Source organism: Citrus clementina, unplaced genomic scaffold (genome assembly GCF_000493195.1).
Source record: "Citrus clementina cultivar Clemenules unplaced genomic scaffold, Citrus_clementina_v1.0 scaffold_2, whole genome shotgun sequence".
NCBI lineage: Eukaryota > Viridiplantae > Streptophyta > Magnoliopsida > Sapindales > Rutaceae > Citrus > Citrus x clementina.
This window is the reverse complement of record NW_006262688.1, coordinates 16,862,546-16,884,001: the sequence shown is the minus strand read 5'-3', so window position 1 is coordinate 16,884,001 and position 21,456 is coordinate 16,862,546. Positions and strand designations below refer to the sequence as shown.

Sequence of the window (21,456 nt, the reverse complement as noted above, 5' to 3'; positions counted from 1 at the left end):
ATCTACCTCCTCATGGGATCGACACTCATCACCATTAATCTATTCTATAATAGATTTGTGCACTTGCGAGTTCAATAAAATTTACACAACACATATGACTGCTCTCCTGTGTAAAAGCAACAGTTTCAAATTCTCCCAGCCTTCTCTTTCATACCAAGATGTCTTGTAGAAATTTCACATAATTAGGCATTTGTTCCAAAGTTTCCACAAAAGATATGTTGATGTGTAATTGCTTCAGTACTTCCAGGAATTTACTAAACTACTTGTCTTGTTTTTGCTTCTGGAATCTCTGTGGGAAATGTGGTGGATGTCTAAACTGCTGGGTAGCTTCTTGAGGTACCAAACTCTGCTTGTTTGGTTTGGTGTAGGTCGTGGCTACTGGTGTTGCAACTTCTTTTTCAGCATGCTCTGGTTGAGTTCCCTCTGAAGTTGATGTAGCTTGGCCCCTGTAACTAGTGTCTTGATGGTTGGGTTGTTGTAACATGCTTCCATCTTGAGGTGGTTTTTGTGAGGAATTAAATTCCATCCCCTTTTTAGTCACATCAACTGGGACATCAATATTCTTTCCAGATCTCAAATTAATTACTTTGCAGTGTTCTTTGCCCTCTCTCCTAGGGTCTTTTGTGTTGCTAGGTAAGCTTCCTTGAGTCCTGCTACTCATTGTTGTGGCAAGTTGTCCCATTTGGTTTTCCAGGTTCCTCAAGGATACAGCTTGACTCTGCACATTGCTTCATTCTTTGCAATGTATTCCTTAATCAGTGCTTCTAGTGGAGTCATTGGATCCTGACTGATATGTTTTTGCCCTTGACTCTGCTAATGAAAACCAGGTGGTTGAGTGTTCCTATTTTGTCCATTTAATGCTGGGGCATTTCGATTCTGACTGCTCCATGAAAAATTTGGGTGTTGTTTCCAGCCAAGGTTGTAAGTATTTGAATATAGGTTGTTCTAAAGCTATCGATTGAAATTACCCACATAATTTACTGAAGCTGGATTTCCAAGACAATTATCGAAGTCATGTTCTTCACCACAATATACACAAGAAAGTTCAGCAATTTGCTTCACTACTACTGAAGCAGATGTCATGGCCTTTACCATGTTAGTCAATGAGGTTACTTGTGCTGATAAGGCTGAAATTGCATCTATGTTATGTACCCATGTTGTTCCTCTTGCTACTGGTTGCCTGGCTAATGGCCACTGATAATTATTATTGGTAATTCTCTCCAGAATTTCATAAGCTCCAGTATATGATTTGGATAACAGGGCTCCATTTGCTGAAGCATCCACCATTAATCTTGTACTCAGATTCAACCCATTGTAGAAAGTTTCCAATTGAATGCAACAAGGAATGCCATGATGAGGACACCTTCTGAGCAGTTATTTGAATCTGTCTCAAGCCTCATACAAACTCTCATCTTCAAGTTGATGGAAAGAAGTAATCTCATTCCGCAATTTTGTATTTTTCGTCGGTGGGAAATATTTCATTAGAAATTTATCAGTTAACTCATTCCATGTAATGATGGAATCAGATGGTAACGAATTTAACCATGCTCTTTCTCGATCTCTTAAGGAATAAAGAAAAAGCCTCAGTCTTAAGGCATCTTGTGTAGCTCCAGCAATCTTGAAAGCATCACTCACTTCCAAGAACAACTTAAGATGGAGATGAGGATCGTCATTTGACAATCCATTGAATTGACCAATTGTTTGCAACATTTGAAACATCACTGGCTTCAACTCAAAGTTTGCAGCTTCTACTTCAGGTCTGATTATCCCAGGGTGTACAACTTGAGGAGTTAACATAGCATAATCTCTAATATCTCTATCTCTGTCATCAGCCATGTAAATAATGTTGTTATTGTCTGGCTGTCTCTCGTTAGCATGTTCATTCTACTCTTCTTGAATGTTGACTGGTTGTAAGGGCCCGTGAGGGTCTAAATTTCCTACATCCTGTAAATTATTCATGCTTGAAACAGTTTTTGAATTCCTTTGTTCTCTTCGCAGACTCCTAATGGTTCTTTCAATCTCATGATCGAATTGGAATACCACAGACCCGTCTTTGCACATGCAAGTACTAATCTGCCAATAAATAAAATGAATCAAATTAAATTGGCGCTATCAAGATTTACTTCACACTTCAAAAATAAACAATCAATCCCCGGCAACGGTGCCAAAAACTTGTTGGTTAATTTTATAATCAAATGCTACAGATGTCAATGTACAAGTATACACAACAAGTAATAAAGTGATGAATATTCACGATCGTCTCCGTAGGGATTGATGTTACTTGAAATGCTATAGCAATCACAATAATGCAAACTACTTAAGTCTGAAATTAACAAATATAAAGTGTGTTCTATCGTAATTGATGATTGTGAGAGAATAAAGTAAAACAATACCGTAATGCAATAAAGTAAATTAAATGTGTCTAAGATTCAATTGAGACTATGGTAGTTGAATGATCAAACACTCCTTATGGGCTAACTGTTTTTTATCAAGTTAACACTAGTTGTTACGGCAAGTGCTGCAGCACAGGGCAGAATTAATCTGCATCCTCAACTGTCGCATATTGAAACTCTCATACCCTTAAATCTCTTAACAATGACCAGTTGCTAATCTCCACCCTACAAGGTGAGCACCTATGTCTACTGTGTCACAAATCTTAACTTCAAGTATAGCCCTTATGGGATTCAAGATAACTTAATCCAGGAAATTTAAATTAAGATCGAGTAATATTCTAATCATATCCACTAAGACATACCCTTTTGCGCCTTTATCTTAACTTAAACTATTAAATGGGTGGTCAACCGAAATAACAGTTATATTAATAATAACTACTAGAGTAAAATGCTACAACAACGATATAACAACATATAAGAACAATCAAGAACCCATTGGATTGTTTGTCATTCAACTACAAGCAAATCTAGTTCATATTCTGGATGAGAAAAATAAACATAAATATATTGTTCACGGGATACATCAGAACAATCAAATAAAGAAAAGAAGAATAAGTTGAGAACGGTAAAAAGCAAATCCAAATAACTCTGCACAATTCCTCAACGCTGCCAAAACTGCACTCTTTAATTATGATCTTCTTCTCATTTCTTCTCTAATGATTTCACGATAATTCCCTTGCCACCTTTCTATGTTGTACGTGCTGTTGAGTGTTAGAAAATGTATATTTATAAAGGAGAAAATTGTCATTTTACAGTTCAAGTTTTACTAATACCCTTACTTTTATGTATTTAAGCTTCTTGTGATTTAATTATGTGTGCTTTATTTTAATTAAGTATTTTACGTATTTTAGGGGCACCATGGTCATTTCACAATAAACGAGAAATCAGACGGCAAAACAAACATCACTTTTGAACTCAAGACAGTCGAAAACCTTAGGAGGATAATAAAAGAAAAAATGTCACTGTTCACATGTATGGTACTATTCATATGTACGGTATTGTCTACGTTACTGGTCACGACACTGTTCACATAGACGGATCGATGACGTGGCATTGACCGATGATGTGGCATTGACTGATGAGGTGTCATGATTCCATTGGAGAGAATTCTTATGCACTGTTGATCGGTGACGTGGCCGCATGTTGGTGGACCAAAAATTACGCGTACGGTACATGCATATATACAAGATTATTTTCAACCAAACCGCATCACTGTTCAAACCGGTTGACTGTTCAAACCGCGTGGTCAAACCGTATCACTGTTCAAAACACGTGGTCAAACCGTGTACTGTTGACTGATGACATAGCACAATCCTGAGCGTCCAAACTATTTTTAATCCAATGGCCATGATTTACTCAATGTATCTATAAAAAAGGGACCTCTCCCCCCTAATTTGATATCCCTGAATCCATTTTTGGGCTCCATTTTATGTAATTCCTTCTCCATCTTGTATTTTCTACGTATTTTAATAAATTCTCATTTTGCCCCTAGTTCAATTATGAGCAGCTAATTTTCTTTCAAGCTTGGGTTAAAGGTGAAGTCTCAACATGTGTCATGGGCTTTATTTGGTAAATTTACTCTCTCTTCCCCTCTAATTATTGTGGATGTTTTGACTTTTCGTCGACAAAAAATAATAATCTTGTCTAGATACCGCCTTGGTTTCACCGGCTCCCTAGTACAAGGTTATTATTATTTGGCACGATAAGCCCTTAGCACCATATTGATTGGAGTGTGGTTCATGAGGTGTGGATTTCCCCCTCAGGATTTAATTGGCACTAATAAGGAATATTTAGCCCATAGTTCATGTTGATACGGATCTAAATACCCAAGTGTGTCATTTCAATAGATTTCACTTCAATTCATTTCCGCCATTTTAATTCAAATTTTAGGATAATCTAAATTACTTTGTTGATACGGATCTAGATACCCAAGTGCGTCATTTAAATAGATTTCACTTCAATTCATTTCTGCCATTTTAATTCAAATTTTAGAATAATCTAAATTACTCCACAAATCCAACCACCCATTTAGAAAAATTAATTCTACACACAATTAAAATCAACTTACTCGTGGGATCGACACTCATCACCATTGATCTATTCTACAATAGATTCGTGCACTTGCGAGTTCAATAAAATTTGCACAACACGCGCCCCCCTTTTATACTACAAACTAGGGTAAATAAAAGTTTGTGGGCGTGCATGAGTTAAATTAGGAAACATGCAAATCGCGATTCTGCAACTGGCCCGCATCTAAGTTTTCTCCCTCATTTGCTCCCAGATTGCTACATCACTGGTTGCTCTAACAACAGCTACAACACTGCATTGTTCTCGATTGTGTTTTACTTCTTTTGTGGCCATCTTCTTTCCTCCTCTTGCTAATCTAATGTCTCAACATCCCTTCATGAATTAAGACTTTCCGAAAACCTACAATTATGTACCTGTTTTGAGTACAAATTACTTTGATTCAAACAAAACTTATTAAGACTTAACTAAAATGAATGTTTATGCAAAATATAACTAAAATGTAATAAAAACATCTTATTTGCTCTCTAAGTGATCTTGATTTAAGTCTAGAATTGATGTAATAACTCTCATTTCATAGAGTTATCAGTACCTCAGTTGATCTCCATGGGCTTTCAGACCAAGATGTGTGGGGATCCCTGCTATTCTCAATTGCATTCAAGATAGCCGGCTTATCTACCCAATTCTCCACTCTTGACACCACCAGCCCCAGATCAATACTCCATTCCTCGGTCATGATGCGTTGTCGAGGTACCAAGTCCTCAAGTTTAGCTTAAAGCTCCTCAGGGCCTTTCACTTTATAGGCCTTCTCCTCTAAAACTTCATCAAAGTGTCCCCTCAAAGTCTTGTTCACTCTAGAGAGCTTCCATTCATGGGGTTGGAGCCCATATTCTTTTTTGTGTACCCGGGTACCCCTTAAGCTGCCAGGAAAGGAACCTTGTGATTTTCTTTTTGTCCCCGGAGCATATGTAGGAAATGTACCCTTAAATAAGGTGGATCTTGGGGTAACTGATGAACCACTTCTCAAATGGCCAAAGAAGGCATCGAAGTCCTCACCACAACGATCTATACATGGCAATCGCTAAAAAACAAACTATAGGTAATAGTGGGGTACCCTAACAATACCCTCTACCCATATTTGGTGTTCATCCCCAGAAATAGATGAAAATTTTTTATCAATCAACTCCGTCCTTTCCAACATGTCCAAATTGGTAGCCATTTCCGAGGAAAGGGAGCCCATCTTTATTTTTTGGGTTCTCAGGGTACCCCTAGAGGCGCCATCTTTCAACTTGGCACATCCATACATGCACTTTTACTACGTAAGATAGAAAATAATGTTTGAGCTTTTGCGTGACCTAGTTCACATTTTAAGATGTACGGAGACCATATACACCTCATAGAAAGAGTGGTACCCGGGCCACCCAAGGAGCTGCCATTAGTTTGGTTAAAAAAAAAGAAAAAAAAAAAAGAAGATTTCTGGCTTGCAAATATATAAGATTTAGTCAGAAAAGAAGCTAGGCAAGGCACTCTCTATTCAGCTGCCCATCGAGCTAAACTTCATATCGCCACGTGTCGCTCTTACTTTTTATGTAAGTTTATTTTGCCTCCAATACTTCTCGCCAAAAGCAACTAGGGGGATGTTTTGGAGAAAAACATAAAAGGTAGCAGAACACCACGTGTCGATGAACGGAATAACTCCAGTATAATCCGAGGTATCCGGCATAATTCGAGGTACCCTGCATAACTCCAGCATAATTCGAGGTACCCCGTATAACTCCAGTATAATTCAAGGTACGCCGCATAACTCGAGAATAACTCGAGGTACCCCACAAAACTCCAATATAATTCGAGGTACCCCGCAGAATTCGAGGTACCCCACATAACTCGAGAGTAACTCGAGGTACCCCGTAGAATTTGAGGTACCTCGCATAACTTGGGAGTAACTCGGGGTACCCCACATAGCTAGAGGTACCCCGTATAACTTGACGTACCCAATAGATCCGATTCAGGAGAATCCCCCGAAAAAGTCCACCATGAAAAATGTCTCCATCTCTTGAAGGATAATATTCAATTTTATTAGAATTAAATATCAAAACATCGTACTAAAAAGTAGTGACAGCCGCCTGCCACCTCTACTAAAAGGGAAGGACACTGTCCCAAGGACAGTGGTCCTTAGCCGCCTTACCCGACAGCCACTGCAGAGGTACCCTGGACCACTCTCCAGTGCGCACCACGTTCCTAAAGGATAAGATACGCCGCAAACGCTTTCTTGATTCCCAAGCATGCACATAATGTCCCAAAAATCGTAAAAGCGTAAAAAGTCGTGAAAGGCCTGAAAAGGGATAGCCAATAGCCATAAAAGATATGCCACGTGGCAACTGAAGTACTCCATATCTAAAAGTGTCCAAGTTTTATTCTCCATCATGTATTCATTCACTCATGAACACTCACACTCCACAAAATAAGCTTTCTTTAACCTTGAACCTCAATTTACAGAGGGCTGGCAAGCTCTCTTTACCATAAAAAAGCTTGAGTTGCTAATTTGAGCGTCGGAGTGTGAACGCCGAGGTACTCCGGCTTCACCTATAATCTCTATTTCACTGTTTTGCAGGCATGAAGCTCATTTCGAAAGACATTTTTCTTGGTTCAAATCTTTCACTATTGTTACCACTTCCCACTTCCCTTCTCACATCTCCCGAATTTCAAAAACACCGCACGCAACAAACTAGTAAGGTATCCTATTTCTCTTAAAAATATAAATTCATTGTTCTAGATAGGTTTACCTTTCTACCCCCAAAATATGTCTAAAATAATAATAAAGTAAAGTTTTCGTATGATTAGATGATAATAATACATTTTCCCAGCCAAACATTATAATTTTGACCAAAGATTTGGACTTCAAATTAAGAATGTTAATAAAGCCATGATCCATAGAAAAAAGTAAGTAATTTTAATTGTCAAGACAAGAGTCTGTTCTCTTTTTTGTGCTAAATTTTAATTGTCAAGAAAAGAGTCGGTTCTCTTTTTTGTGCTAAATAAGAGTCTGTTCTCTTTTGTTTGGCATTTAGCACCAACTCCCAACGAAAATAGAATGAAGCCTCTGCCTTTGCCGGCCCTCTCATCCCAGAAACAAAATAAAGAGAAACCAACCATGATGCTCCCTAGGGCCGGGGCTAGTCCCTTCCAAGCACCATAACACTTCATGCACTTCCATATCCCCATTTAAGTTACCATCTCAAGATACTGCTGTCCCTATAATTTGTTATTTTTTATTTTTTATTAATAATAGGAAAAGTTTAGTTGTATTTACAACTTGTGTATTTACTTACTTATTATGTGATTTGCTTGGAGATGCTTTAACTAATAAATGGCCATGAACATTTAAAACTTGCAACCATAAATTTGTTAACAAATAACCAAATTCTTGTTACTAACGAAAAAATATAATTATTGGTAAATTTTAAAAAAAAACAATATTATTAATTACATTGCAATTTACAAAAAAATCACAACCCAAACAAATATGCAGCAACTCTTTTGCTACCCAAACCAAAAACCAAAACCAAGTTAAGTAATACTAATTCGCTTCTAAAACCAAAGAAAATGATTTCCAAAAACAAAGAAAAATTTTACAGAAATATGAAGCATTCCAAGGAAACATGAGGGTTATTAAGAGACTCGCTTAACTCACTCTTCTCCACCAAAACGCCGTCGTTCACCTCATTTTTAATCTGACTTTCCTTCTCCACCCGTAACTTTCCGCCTGCTCTTCCGGTTGTCGCATTACCCACTCCACCAGCCGCCGGTGACCTCAACCGCCGACTGGAAGAAGAACTCCCTCTCCTCACCCCAGTAGGCCCCACATTGCGTGGCACTGTCCTCCCCGGAACCGGCCTCGACATATCACGCAATGAGTCAGCTCTCTTAGAGGGGGATTTCGCTCCTCCGGCATTAGGACGTTTTCTTGGTACCTTAGCTGGAGAGCTGTGGCTCAAATCTCTGCTGGTCGCTTTGCTTATAGCTTCATTATCATCTTTGATCTCCGTTAAAGTCACTGTTGTAGTAGTAGTAGCTGTTGTTGCTGTTGAGAAGCTCTCACCGATGCTGTAGATTTCTGATACCTGTGACAGTACTCGAGACATGTCTCCTTCTCCTTCTTCTTCTTCGGCTTCGATGTTGAGTTCTTGAATTGTGGCCATCTGGGTAGTATTAATGTTCTCTTTTGGGTTTTGTTGTGGTTTCGGTAATGAAGTTTCTGATAGTACCACTTCTTTTACAGCTTCTTCTTCTTCGAGACAAGGTGGTGGTGGAGATCTGTTGCTGCTGCCAGGTTCTTCCACTACGGGAGGTTTTGGTTGGTGTGGGATTTTCTTGTTGGAGCTAATACAGCAACCCATATTGATAAAAATTGGAATTCTTCTAACTGTAATCAAGGTTATGTCGTGAAATGCATTTTGTGTGAGTTTGAATTTTCTTTTCTTTTCTTTTCCTTTTTTTTTTTTTCAAATTCCAACAGCTATGAAATGTACATTTGGATTTTGCTAGAACTTGGAGTTGGAGGTGGAATGCGAAGAAAGTAAAATGTGATTGTGACCTAGGTGTAGCTATATATATATATATCTTATTTATATATAAAAAATAATGTTTTAATTAAGAATTTTAAACTTTATTAAAGTTTGAGAAGAGTATTAAATCATATAAAACTTTATTATTTAATCATATGAATCGTAAGATTTCATATATATATATATATATAATTAAATCATAAAATTTGATATGTCTTAATACTTGATGAGATTAAGGATAAAACTATCACAAGCACATGAGATGAGACATATTCAAATCCTATTCAAGTTCCCGTCGAACCCTTTGCAAGAGCTCGAGCAAAGAAATTCAAAGAAGCATTTAATGGATTAATTCAAGCAACTTGAGTTCAATCAAATTCATGAAGGCCCATTGAAGGGATCGCACATCATAAATACATGATTCGATCTCTTGAAGTTTCTAAATAATCACTTCCATGAAATAGGGAGTTGGCTTGCACATTATGGCGGGAAAATATATTATTTTCCTTTTTCATATACTTTCCCATTTCTTGAGGAGACTATTAAGGAAACAAATAAGTTATTCTATTTTAATCGCTTAGTTTTCATTTAATGTATGTAAGGCATTTAAGCCAATTAGGATCCTGATTTAATTTAGATTCTTTCCTATTTACTTAGATTAGGATTCTGATTTAGTTTAAATTCTTTCTTATTTACTTAGATTGAGATTCTGATTTGATTTAGATTCTTTCCTATTAAGGAAGATTTAGATTTAGATTTGATTTTGGGTTAGGATTTATTTCCAAAAATTCTTGTAACCAACCCTATATAAAGTACTCGTATTCAATAAACATGAAAGAAGTTTTTTTTATGCAATTGGTGAGAGAGTTAATTCTCTTTGGTTCTTTACGAACTCTTTGAACTTATCAGATTTCTGTGGCGTTCAAACTCTTGACTTATCAATCAGATCATCCATAGTTGGTTGTGGCATCTTCACATACCAATGTTCGTGCTTTCAATAGGCATTGGGTCGAGGTTCCATTCCATTCATGGTTTGGATTCAATCTTGGGAACTAAATTAATTAGGGTCGCGTCAGTTTTTGATGGGGTTCGTATCAATACTCTTCTCAAACTTTAATAAAGTTTAGAATTCTTAATTAAAATATTATTTTATATATATATAATATTTATGTAGATATATATATATATATATATATATATATATATATATATATATATATATATATATATATATATATATGTATGTATGTATGGACTTTTCATAATTATTTCTTCCAACTACAAGAAAAAGAGAAGAAGAGGGTGGCTGGCTTTGGAAGGGCACAAGAGTGTGAGCTAAAGCTAATACTGTATTTGCAAAGGTGAATCAATTCTTGAAGGCTTTTGGAAATAATTAGTGGTGGAGGGAAAACGAGGGGGACAGATTGGATGTAATTATGTTAAGGTGGGGTGTATTTTTAAATGGGATCTTTGAGATAACTATGTGGATTAATTTGAGATGAAGAACAGTACGGAAAGATATTGGAACTACCTACGCCTTTGAATATGATCAATGATTTTACATAGTGAGCTTGAGCTTTACAGGGTGGGAACATTAGCCCTTATCATAGACCCTAATATTGTTATGATTTAAGAAGGGAAAATATGAAGGATCCTTGCACCTTGAGGCCCTTCCATATCTAAATTGGAGACCTATGGTCTTTATATTGCCTAACACAACACCGAAGACGGGGAAAAAAAAAATTTAAAAAAAGGAGAAAACCAATGGCTAAGGCTATCCAGCTGTCGCCTCGTCCCTTTTGAGGCTATTCCATAGGTCTTGTTATCTAGCAGTAGCAGAGCAGTGAGAAAACGACTGCGCTTTCTCAAGCGCAAATTAATGTGAAATGTCCATTGACTAATTGATTATCGAAAACTTTTGACCACAACGTTGAGAGGGTAAAAGGATTTACACTTGGGTTGCCAGGCATGAGAAGCCTAAAGATGTTTGAATCAACTAATGACTAAATCCATCCGTTGAAATTCATCCAGACTCTGGCACTGCAAAGTGCGAAACCATTAGCACTTTAAACAGTTCCAGGTCTGTTTTGGAAATTGGAAGTTTGGAACTTGGAAGCCGAATCAGCAAATCCGGCCTTTATACCTATTTAAGAGATGGTATATAATATATAATTATATACGCATTAATAATTAATTATAATTGTTATTTGTTAATTGTAACTTTGTATGTTAATTATATATTGTTAAATTTTATCAATAAAATGAAAATAATCCGGCATTAATTTTTTGTTACTTATTAATAATTGATTTTTTGTATGAATAGTAATGTTAGATTAAAAATTAAAATTAAATATTATGTTACAATATAAATTATAATTATATATGTCATATGATATGTGTACTTGTACAATAGTTTCAACTTCAACCAAAAATTAACCAATTTAATTGCAGTAGTTTCAAGTTTCAACTTCAACAAATAATTAATCAATTTAATTAATTGCATGATAACCAATAAGTAAATATTAAGTGGTTAAGTACATATAATGTGGGCATAATAAGAATTAAGAATTTAAGATACGGATATGTAATTAATATTATATTATTTTGGCCAATGGATAATTAGATATTATAAATTAAATAATTACATTAATTTCTTGGTTTTCTTTTATGGAATATGCATCTTGAATTCTTGATCATATATAAACATTATGGTGGAAAATTGAAAATATCAATTTCAAAAAGTTTCATAAATTTAAATTAACAATTATTTGAATCAATTTGTAATACTAACTATTAAGTAGATTTTTTTAATAGTCTTTTTGTGTTTTAATTTATGAATTAATGATTAATAATTATTTATTTGTATGTTTAGATGTCTGGACACTCAAGATCGAATTCAATAAGTGATTATGACAATCAAAGTGTTCAAATGGAAGGAACTCACAAGACAAAGCGGAAAAGACCAGCGATGAAGAAAAGATCTGCGACGTGGAATCATTTTACTTTACTTGAGGACAATCCAAACAAATGCAAGTGCAACTATTGTGGTAGACAATATCAATGTCATTCAAGGCGTGATGGGATTACAAATATGAGAAATCATATACTGGCTTGCCTTGCATACAAGACATTCCGGGAACAACAAGAGGGAAGTCGACAAAACTTGACAACTGAGGATGGGGAAGGAAATGCAGGTAATATGGTTTTGGCTAAAGGGTGGAGTGAAGACGCTTGTAGAAGGGCGGTCACCAAAATGATCATTATGGGTGAGTTGCCACTTAGTTTTGTGGATAACAAAGGGTTCAGGCATTTCTATAGTGTAGCCATTCCGCAGTTTGTTATGCCATCTCGGAGAACTATTGGTAGGGATGTTATGGATTTATTTTTGGAAGAAAAGACAATGTTGAAGAGTTTGATTTGCAACAACAAACAACGAGTGTCTCTAACCACTGATTTATGGACTTCTGTTCAAAACATGAGTTACATGGTGATCACAGCTCATTTTATTGATAGTGACTGGTGTTTGAACAGAAGGATTATTAGTTTCAGTGTGATTGAAGATCATAGAGGGAAAACGATCAGTAAAAGGATTGTAGCTTGTTTACAAGATTGGGGGATAAAGAGGTTGTTTGAAATAACTGTTGATAATGCCAGTACAAATGATGTTGCTGTTAATTATGTGACTATGCAATTACTTGCTTGGAGGAATGATGATGCAATTGTATTGGCGGGTCAGTATATGCATGTGCGTTGTTGTGCACATATTTTAAACTTGATTGTTGTTTCGGGGTTTAATAAATTGCATGCTAGTGTTGCTGCCATTCGGAATGCTGTGAAGTATGTGAGATCCTCCACTACGAGGCTACAGGCATTTAAACAGTGTGCTCAACAGGTGAAATGTCCAAATGAAATGGTTGTTTTGGATTGTCCTACTAGGTGGAATTCCACCTATTTAATGTTGATGACTGCGTTGAAGTTTCAAGTAGCATTTGATAGAATGGCAGAGGTGGATAATCCGTATGAGGCATACTTTCTCGAGAAAGAAATGGAGCTAAGAGGGTGGGCCCGCCTGGACTGAGGATTGGGAAAGTGCAGGACGAATTGTGAAGTTTTTTAAGGTATTTTATGATGCCACGTTGTTATTTTCTACCTCTTTGAGTGTGACATCTAATCTTTGTTATGATACCATTGGCTTAATTGAGAGCTCATTGACTGCATTAGAGGCAAGTAAAGATCCTTGGGTGGTGGCTATGGCTTATCATATGAGGGAAAATTTTGATAAATATTGGGAGTCTTCAGGGAAGATAAATAAAATGTTGATTGTTGCCTCTATTTTTGATCCACGAGCTAAAATGGACTCTGCCAAACAAATTTTTGAGATCATTTTTGCCAATGATGGTTGGAAAGTTGAAGAAATGACCAAAGCAGTGAAAGATTTGTTGAATGAGCTTTATGATGCATATAGTGCAATGTGCTCTAGTTCCACACCATCGATGTGTAGTGAGAGTGTTCCTAGCGGCAGCTATGGTGGTACAAGTTATTCTCCTTATTTTACAACTGAGGTTGGTTTGCCGGAGGGTCCTAGTGGTGATGGTGATGACATTTTCCGAGTTTCTCGCCCTTTCTTTGGGTATGCTCAGAAAGTGTTTGTTCATAATGAGGGCAAGAGAGTAATATCTGAGGTGGAACGATATTTGAGTGACCCAGTTGAAGATCCGAGCAATCTTAAGCTCAATGTTTTGCTTTGGTGGAAGGTTAATGGATCGAAGTATCCAATATTAGAGAAAATTGCAAGGGATATCCTCGTTGTTCTTGTTTCCACAGTGGCATTTGAATCTGCCTTTAGCACAGGGCGTCACGTCATTGACGAATATCGAAGTTCTTTGACCCCTTGTATGATTGAGGCATTGATATGTACCAAAAATTGGTTCCAAGCTAAATTTTTTGCTAATCTTGTCTACAACCTTCAGGAAGATATTAAAGAGCAGATATTCCATATGGAGCTACAAGAAGGTAATATTTTTCTCATACTTTATAAAGTTAAGATGTATTATAACTTTATAAATAGCATCTACATGTACTTAAGTTACTTACTAATTTCATTTTTTTTTTACATTTTAAAGAGTTTGTAAGATCACAAGCTTCAACGGTGGAAACAGTGAGCGCTGATATGGGTGTTATGGATATTTGAAAGGTAATTCTTAATAGATATTATTATTTATAATTTCATATTATATGTTTAGGTTGTAATTTACACTATAATAATAGACAATAGTTGTTATAGTTTTAAATTTTAAGTTTTAAGTCACATTGTAATATTATAATTGTTTTATTTATTTTAGACACATTTGAAATTGCTAGAATGGTATTGCTTAGGAATTAGGATTATTATTAAATTTACTTGGTGATGAATGCCATGAAATAAGCCACGATTGACTTAATTTTTTTTCTTATATTTAATCAAGTACACACATGAATTGGGCATGTGTGTTTGTGTTTAATGTCCCTTTATTTGTAATGCGGCTTAAAGAAAGTAATTAAACGGTTATCATATATTATTTTTTCAATTTTTCTCTAGGGGATATATGCTTCAATTCTTCAACTTGGAGTAGAAGAAATTGAAGTTAAAAGTTGTCAAAGTGCTTGCGAGGAACGGTGGAGCCGTGGAGGAAGTTGATCTAGATTTACATTTAAACTTTGTTGTGTTTTGGATTTTGGAACTTTGTCATTTGTGTTTTGAAAAATGGAAACTATTTAATTATGTTTAATTTTGTGTTCTAGAGATTAATGTTTAGATTTTAGAATTGGACACTGCGCTTTGGATGGAGACTATTAAATTTAAACTTTGTGTTAATTTTAATTTTATGCTTTGTGTTAATTTTTAATTTTGAATCATTTGAATTTAATTCTATAGTAGTTTTCTTTTTTTGTTGGTTGAAATGAATGGATGGATGAATGAGGGAGGACAAGGAAGGTGGGAGAGAAATGTCTTAGTTAGCAAGGTGACAAGAGTGGAAAAGAAACCAATTGAAAAATTCTGAGAAAAAACGAAGACTAGAATCCAGCTTAGATTATTTGGAATTTTGGATACCATGCATATATTATTTTTTCTGATTTCACTGTGTAAAGTTTTGGTTATAGGATGCACATGATAGTTCAACTTTTTTCATTTGAGCCGTGGCAGAGGTGTGAGTTGCATAAAGCATTGATGACATACTCTATTGAAGATTTTTCTTTGTATTAACAAGTTGGGAATGGGTTGGTTTTAATAGTGTGCAAGTACACAAATTCCGTTATTGCCAGAATGTGAGCATTTCTTTGTATTGACAAATTCTGCAAGTGCACAAATGCTTGTTTTATAACGGACATGCACGTTCATGTTGTTATTGCCAGAATGAACACAAACCTAATTTATTTTAATATGAACAAAATTTTTGTAAGCATGCTTGGTGCAAGATTCATTATGAGCCTCATAATCAACAACACAAAATAGAAAAGATAATTTCATGTGACTTTTACAATCTTTCCAGCACCAAAACCCCTCAGGAAAAAATACAATAAAATTATAATAAATTAATTTCCTAATTTCACCTCCCCAATTGCCAAATTAGCTATAACCCGAATTGACCCAAATTGATCCGAATAACCCAAATTTAATCCGAACCCAAATTAACCCGAATCCGATCCGATTACACCCGACTCGAATTGACCCGAATTGATCCGAATAACCCAAATTTAATTTGAACCCGAATTAACCCAAATCCGATCCGATCCGATCCAAACTCCACCCGACTTTTTAACCTGATCCGATTCGAATTTAATTCGGATTGGATCGGATCGGATTCGGATCGAATCGGGTTATAAGTTCGGGTGGAGTTCGGATCGATTTTTATCCAACCCGAAACTCGATCGGGTTTTGCCCACCCCTACCTATCAACTTTCGTCTTCAAACTGTTAAGAGAATTAACGGAATATTGTATAAATGATTTTTTTTACCCCTAAATGTAAAAGGACAATATCCACCGACTACCCTTTTTTATATTTTTAAAAAAATACACAATTCTTAATTATTATTTTTTTTACTGAACTCCACTTGAAGTAGGAATGGCAAAATGTCAGGTCGGGCTCAGGCTTGGCCAAGCCCTACCCGACCCGATCAAAAAAAATTTGAAATCCGACCCTAAAAAACCCCGAACACTATTTAGTTAGGGTCGGGCCCAAATCATGTTAACATTGGACCCAACCCTACCGAAATAGTTAACCCTCCCATTTCCCACCACCATTTCAACCAATTCGGCAATTCCTCAACCATTTCAAACACAATTCAATTACACTTTCCACAACCATTTCAACCCCACACACAAATCAATTCCAAAATCCAACATGAAAAACACAACAATGCAATTAAATTAAAAACATACAATGTAATTCCACAACCATTTTAGCCATACACAATTCAATTTAATAACCCAACATAAAAAATAAAAAACTCATGTCTTATACAAATAAAAACACACAATTTAGTTCCACAACCCAACATTAAAAAAAGTCTTATACAAATAAAAAAAACTCACGTCTTATACAAATAAAAACTCATAAAAACACAATTTAAATTTTTTTTTAATAGGGTCGGGTCGGCTTTAAGCCCGACCCTGACCCGAAATTTGTTCGGGCCTTAAAATTTTGACCCTAACCTGACCCTAACCTCAAAAATTCGGGTCAAGGCCCTAAAAATTAGGATCAGGTCAATCGGGCCAAAAATAAAGTCGGGCTAAATTGCCCAGCCTAACTTGAAGTTATTGTTTTGCACCTGTCCACTTCCGTCTTCAAGCAATGTCGTTGTGAAATGATAATTTTACTCTTATGATGTCAACAAAGTTCTAATAGTGTTATAATGGGAGTGGACTAGTGAAAAAAATGTTAATTTCAAGTAAAGCACTGCAAAAAAAAAAAAAAAAAAAAATTTGTATTTTTGAAAAAGCTAGAAAAAATAGGTGGTAAGGGGATAATTACCCATACTTGAAAATGAAATTCCAAAAGAAGTGGATTCCATCATACCACAGAAAAAAATAATAATAATACTAATTACAACAATATCCATATACAATTGGAACATATTAAAGTTAAACAATAGCACCGCACCCATTTGAGGTCAATCTAGTACAACCTAAAATACGGGCCAAACTGGGAATCTCTGGTACAGCCTATGTATTCTATTCTATATTAACCAATCTGCTCCAGATTTATTCTAATGCTTATTAGATAAATGAAAGTAATCATTCCAACAATAAACTGATGGATGGATTCATGTTTTATATAGATGGAAAAATTAGATAAAGGTTCATCAGGAGATGGGCAGCTAAGAAGAAGTTGCAGCCCGATCAGATTCTATCATAGATTTGATGTAGAATTCACCTGCCTTGTATGATGACCTGACCATGGGACCAGATGCCACATAGCGAAATCCCTGTTTACACAAGCATGAATTTTGAAATGTTACAATCACAACTCTGCATTATATAATTGATAAACGAAATTTTAAAAAAAAATTAATAATAGATGAACACGCTTCAATCATTTAGGAATTTCAAAACTGTTGTTAATTTGGCACACATTACAAGTTCGAGAAGAAGCAATTAGTTCATGTTTATATAAAAGATTTTAACAACATTCATAAAATCCCACCCAAAGTCATCATTGAAGGGATCATGATCTTACAAGTCATAAAATGCTACCTGTTATTTGTTATAAGAATGGTACATAAGAACCCCACACTGTAAAGGACACAACACGATGAATTTCTTTAAGCAAGCAATCAAATTTACACCATCCGTTTAAGCCAATAATATAAAGTCGGCAAACATACAAGTAAAATCAGAGTGCAAAGCCCGAAAGTTTGGCAAGACTTATACGAGTCATTAACAGAAAAATAAGATCATGTCCTGAATGGACAAGTGGAAGGTGGAAGAGACCATAACCAATCTCATTGTCAATAACAGATATAAAGGGCACAATCGAGAGCATAAAAACCCGTGGATAACCACCCAAAGTTGGCAAGCATTATACAGCTATACTGGTTACATCAGTGATGCAAGTGAAAAAGATGAGACCTTTCTTGCTATAACCTTTCCTGAAAAGGTGAAAGGTTTTGGATCTACTAGGTCACCATGACAATGGAATATCAATTATATGTCCAAAGCACAACGGCAAACACACACAACAAAACTTTGGTTGCCAAACAAACTCAGTGACCAAGACTTCCTTCAAATTAGAATACCAGCGTATTAATATCAAACACAAACACAACCTTATCCCACATCACACACACAATGACAATTAATTGCAAACAAGCTTCCAAGTAATTCCGACCTCAACTGATATCATTTTTTAAAAAAAAAATTAGGAAACAGTATTCAAGTGATATCAATAGGTTGACAATTTTACATTTACCAAACAATTCGTACATAAAACAAAAAAGGTGACTACCAAAATGAAAATACTTTTAAGGTCCGCTGCCGCTTACCATTTCCATGCCAAGTGCTCGATACCTCTCAAAAGCCTCAGGGGTGATGTATTCAGACACGGGCATATGTCGCTTTGATGGCCTCATATATTGACCAAATGTCATTACATCAACACCTGCTGCTCTCACCTTCTCCATTGTACTCACAACTTGATCAGGTGTTTCCCCACAACCCAACATTATTGAGGTCTTGGTGAGTGTTCCAGCAGGAACATAGTCTTTGGCCATCATTAGAACGTCCAAGGATTGCTTAAAATTAGCACGGTGATCCCTCACAGCACTTTGAAGCTCTTCAACCGTCTCAATATTATGAGCAAAGACATTCAACCCTGACTTGGCAACTTCCCGCACACAGCCGTTGTTTCCGCGAAAATCAGGAACTACACCATTAATAGAATGCAGGCAGAATTAATTACAATATATACAACAAAGACACTCACATACTAAGAATTCATACCCAATGCTTCAATAAGCATATTCGGCTTCAATTCTTTCAACTTCCGCACCGTCTGAGCAAAATGCCCACTTCCCTGATCAGCTAAATCATCTCTATCAACACTAGTAATCACCACATAATCCAAACCCCAGGACGCAATTGCCTCAGCAACATTAGTAGGCTCGTCTGGGTCAGGTGGTGGAGGTGCACGCGACGTCTTCACATTGCAAAACCTTAATTTTCCAAACAATCCAACCTAATTAACACAAATTCCAAATTCCTATGAACAAAGGTGCCATTTAATAAATCCGAACAATTACCTGCAACCGCGAGTACAGGTATCGCCCAAGATCATAATTGTGGCCGTTGCAGTGCCCGTCTCGCCGCCAGACCAACACTCCCCCAAATTTGGGCACTTGGCCTCTTCACAAACAGTGTGAAGCTTCAACTCGCGCAATTTTTTCTTAATCTGAACGTATTTATCGCCGCCGGGGATCGATTCCTTCATCCATTTGGGCTTGGGAAGGGGCTTCTTTTTGGTTCCAACTTCGACGGAGTACGAACTGTTGCTTTGGAGGTCGATGAAATCGGAGAGGGCGGGTGACTCGGAGGCCAGGCGGGCACGGAGGCCCGCGAGAGTTTGGGGGAATTTGGTGGGCCGTTCGGTTGGTGGGGTTTGTGCTGACGATGAAAACGGTCTCGTTCTGCTTGTTAAAGTGCGAGCTAGGGCTAATGTGAACCGCGATCGCATGGCCGATTTTTTTTCTCTCTCTGGTGGCTGGGAAGCTTTAGAGAGAGAAAATTAGAGATTGTGAGGGAACGGGAAGAAGATATGGAGATTCGTTAAGGTGGTTGGTAACAGGGATGCCGATGAATTTTGGGTATATTCACCCGATCCGAATTTTTAGAAATTTTAACCCGAATTTATGGGTTTTGGGTTGGGTTCGGACTACAAAAGTAGGGTCCGATCAAATTTAGATAAGGATTCCGGCCCTACCTAACCCAATCCTAAATTTTAAAAAAAAAATTATGAAAAATTACAACTTTTTTATTTTATGTGTGTGTGTATAAGAGTAATTTTGGGTGCAATGCATATGAAACAAATTATAGATTATTTTTTATGTTGAGTTGTGGAATTGCATGCTTTTATTTGTATAAGATATTATTTTTTTTAATGAAAAATTATAGACATATAAATTTAACACAACTTAAAAGTGATTTCTAACTACCAAGTATAAGAGTGTCTTGTTATATTATAGCTCAGTAAGTCCGAGGTCGATCCACAAAGAAAAGATTTAAATTATTTATTTTACTTTATCTAAAAATAAAAATAAAACTTGTGCAACTTAATTTAAATGAAAATTTGAAATTGAATTAGTTAGGGCTATGGATCCACTCGTAGTAGTAAATAAATTTAATAAATTCTTTTTGCCATTTTTTTAGATTTAATGCCCAAAATATTAATTATATAAACTATTATTTTTTCTCCCCAAAATATTAATTATAAACTATTTTTTTTCTCCTTAATTTTATTATGGATTAAGTATTTATTATGCCAAAATTTAATTTATCTACAACAAGTCAAAATACAGTTTTATCATATCTTATATTAAGACATTAAGAATTTATTGTCCCAAACTCACTTGTTTGTCTACAATAAATCAAAATTTCAAAATATAAAATATGTATAAATTAAATTGAAAATAATTTAATTTGTTTAATTAAAAATAGAATTTGTTTCATTCATATTTATTTCTTAAGAGTTTCACCTGACCCTAACTATTATTATTTAGCTGAGCATAATTAAAATTAAATTACTCATAATTAAAAGGAATAAAAACAACTAAAATTGAAAATAAAACTATATTTATTTATAAAAATAATTATGCAAAATATTAAAACACACTTGAAAAACAAGATTACAGGAAAATTGAGAGAAATTGAGAAGAAGAGAGATGCTCAAAACATAAAAATGAGGCTCTATTTGTGGAAAAATACATTTATAACCCAGTGTTTTGTGGTTCATCATACGCTATATGCATGCTCTCCGCACAGCCATTAAATCAAGATCCAACAGCTGGTCAAACTTCAAAAGTCAACATTACAATTGGCATCATGTGAAGGATCCGATTTGGTCAAAGAACAGTTGAGATTTGGCGGGTTAATAGTTTGATCGGGTCGACTCGAATACAAGGGTTCAGATCCTACAACTTGCTTTACAAACCATTGTCACGTAGCACGATCGTGGCCATTGAATCATGAATTGTTGAGATTTAGTCGAAATTGACAGCTATCAAATGCACTCATATCTATTATAAGCTCATTTTATCATCCAATCAGTGCTCGATCAACAGAAAAAGTTAACTTTTTGTACAAGCTCAATTTTGAGTCGATCTTGACTCATCTTAAGATTTTTGGAACTACGGAATCCAAATTGGACATTCGTTTATCTGT

At 35.8% G+C, this 21,456-nt stretch overlaps 3 protein-coding genes and 1 non-coding gene across 4 annotated transcripts; 2 read left to right on the top strand and 2 right to left on the bottom strand.

Annotated features, from left to right (window-relative positions):
• Positions 1-1,345: 1,345 nt before the first annotated feature.
• On the top strand, positions 1,346-1,452 carry LOC112101397. Its single transcript, XR_002907523.1, has one exon. It is a non-coding gene; the product is annotated as a small nucleolar RNA R71 (small nucleolar RNA).
• A 6,655-nt stretch (positions 1,453-8,107) lies between these two features.
• LOC112100930 lies at positions 8,108-8,875 on the bottom strand. Its single transcript, XM_024190810.1, has one exon. It carries the CDS (start codon positions 8,873-8,875, stop codon positions 8,108-8,110), a length of 768 nt encoding a protein of 255 aa, XP_024046578.1.
• Positions 8,876-11,915: 3,040 nt separating this feature from the next.
• LOC112100929 (zinc finger BED domain-containing protein RICESLEEPER 3-like) lies at positions 11,916-13,121 on the top strand. The gene is made up of 2 exons (XM_024190808.1): positions 11,916-12,405; positions 12,541-13,121. Exons 1-2 carry the CDS (start codon positions 11,916-11,918, stop codon positions 13,119-13,121), a joined length of 1,071 nt encoding a protein of 356 aa, XP_024046576.1.
• Positions 13,122-17,095: 3,974 nt separating this feature from the next.
• Positions 17,096-19,913, bottom strand: LOC18052739 (lipoyl synthase, mitochondrial). The gene is made up of 4 exons (XM_006447258.2): positions 19,323-19,913; positions 19,024-19,235; positions 18,567-18,946; positions 17,096-17,510 (listed from the first exon to the last, which is right to left on the bottom strand). The coding sequence occupies exons 1-4, from the start codon at positions 19,751-19,753 to the stop codon at positions 17,403-17,405; spliced, it is 1,131 nt and encodes a 376-aa protein (XP_006447321.1). The 5' UTR covers positions 19,754-19,913; the 3' UTR covers positions 17,096-17,402.
• Positions 19,914-21,456: the final 1,543 nt, after the last annotated feature.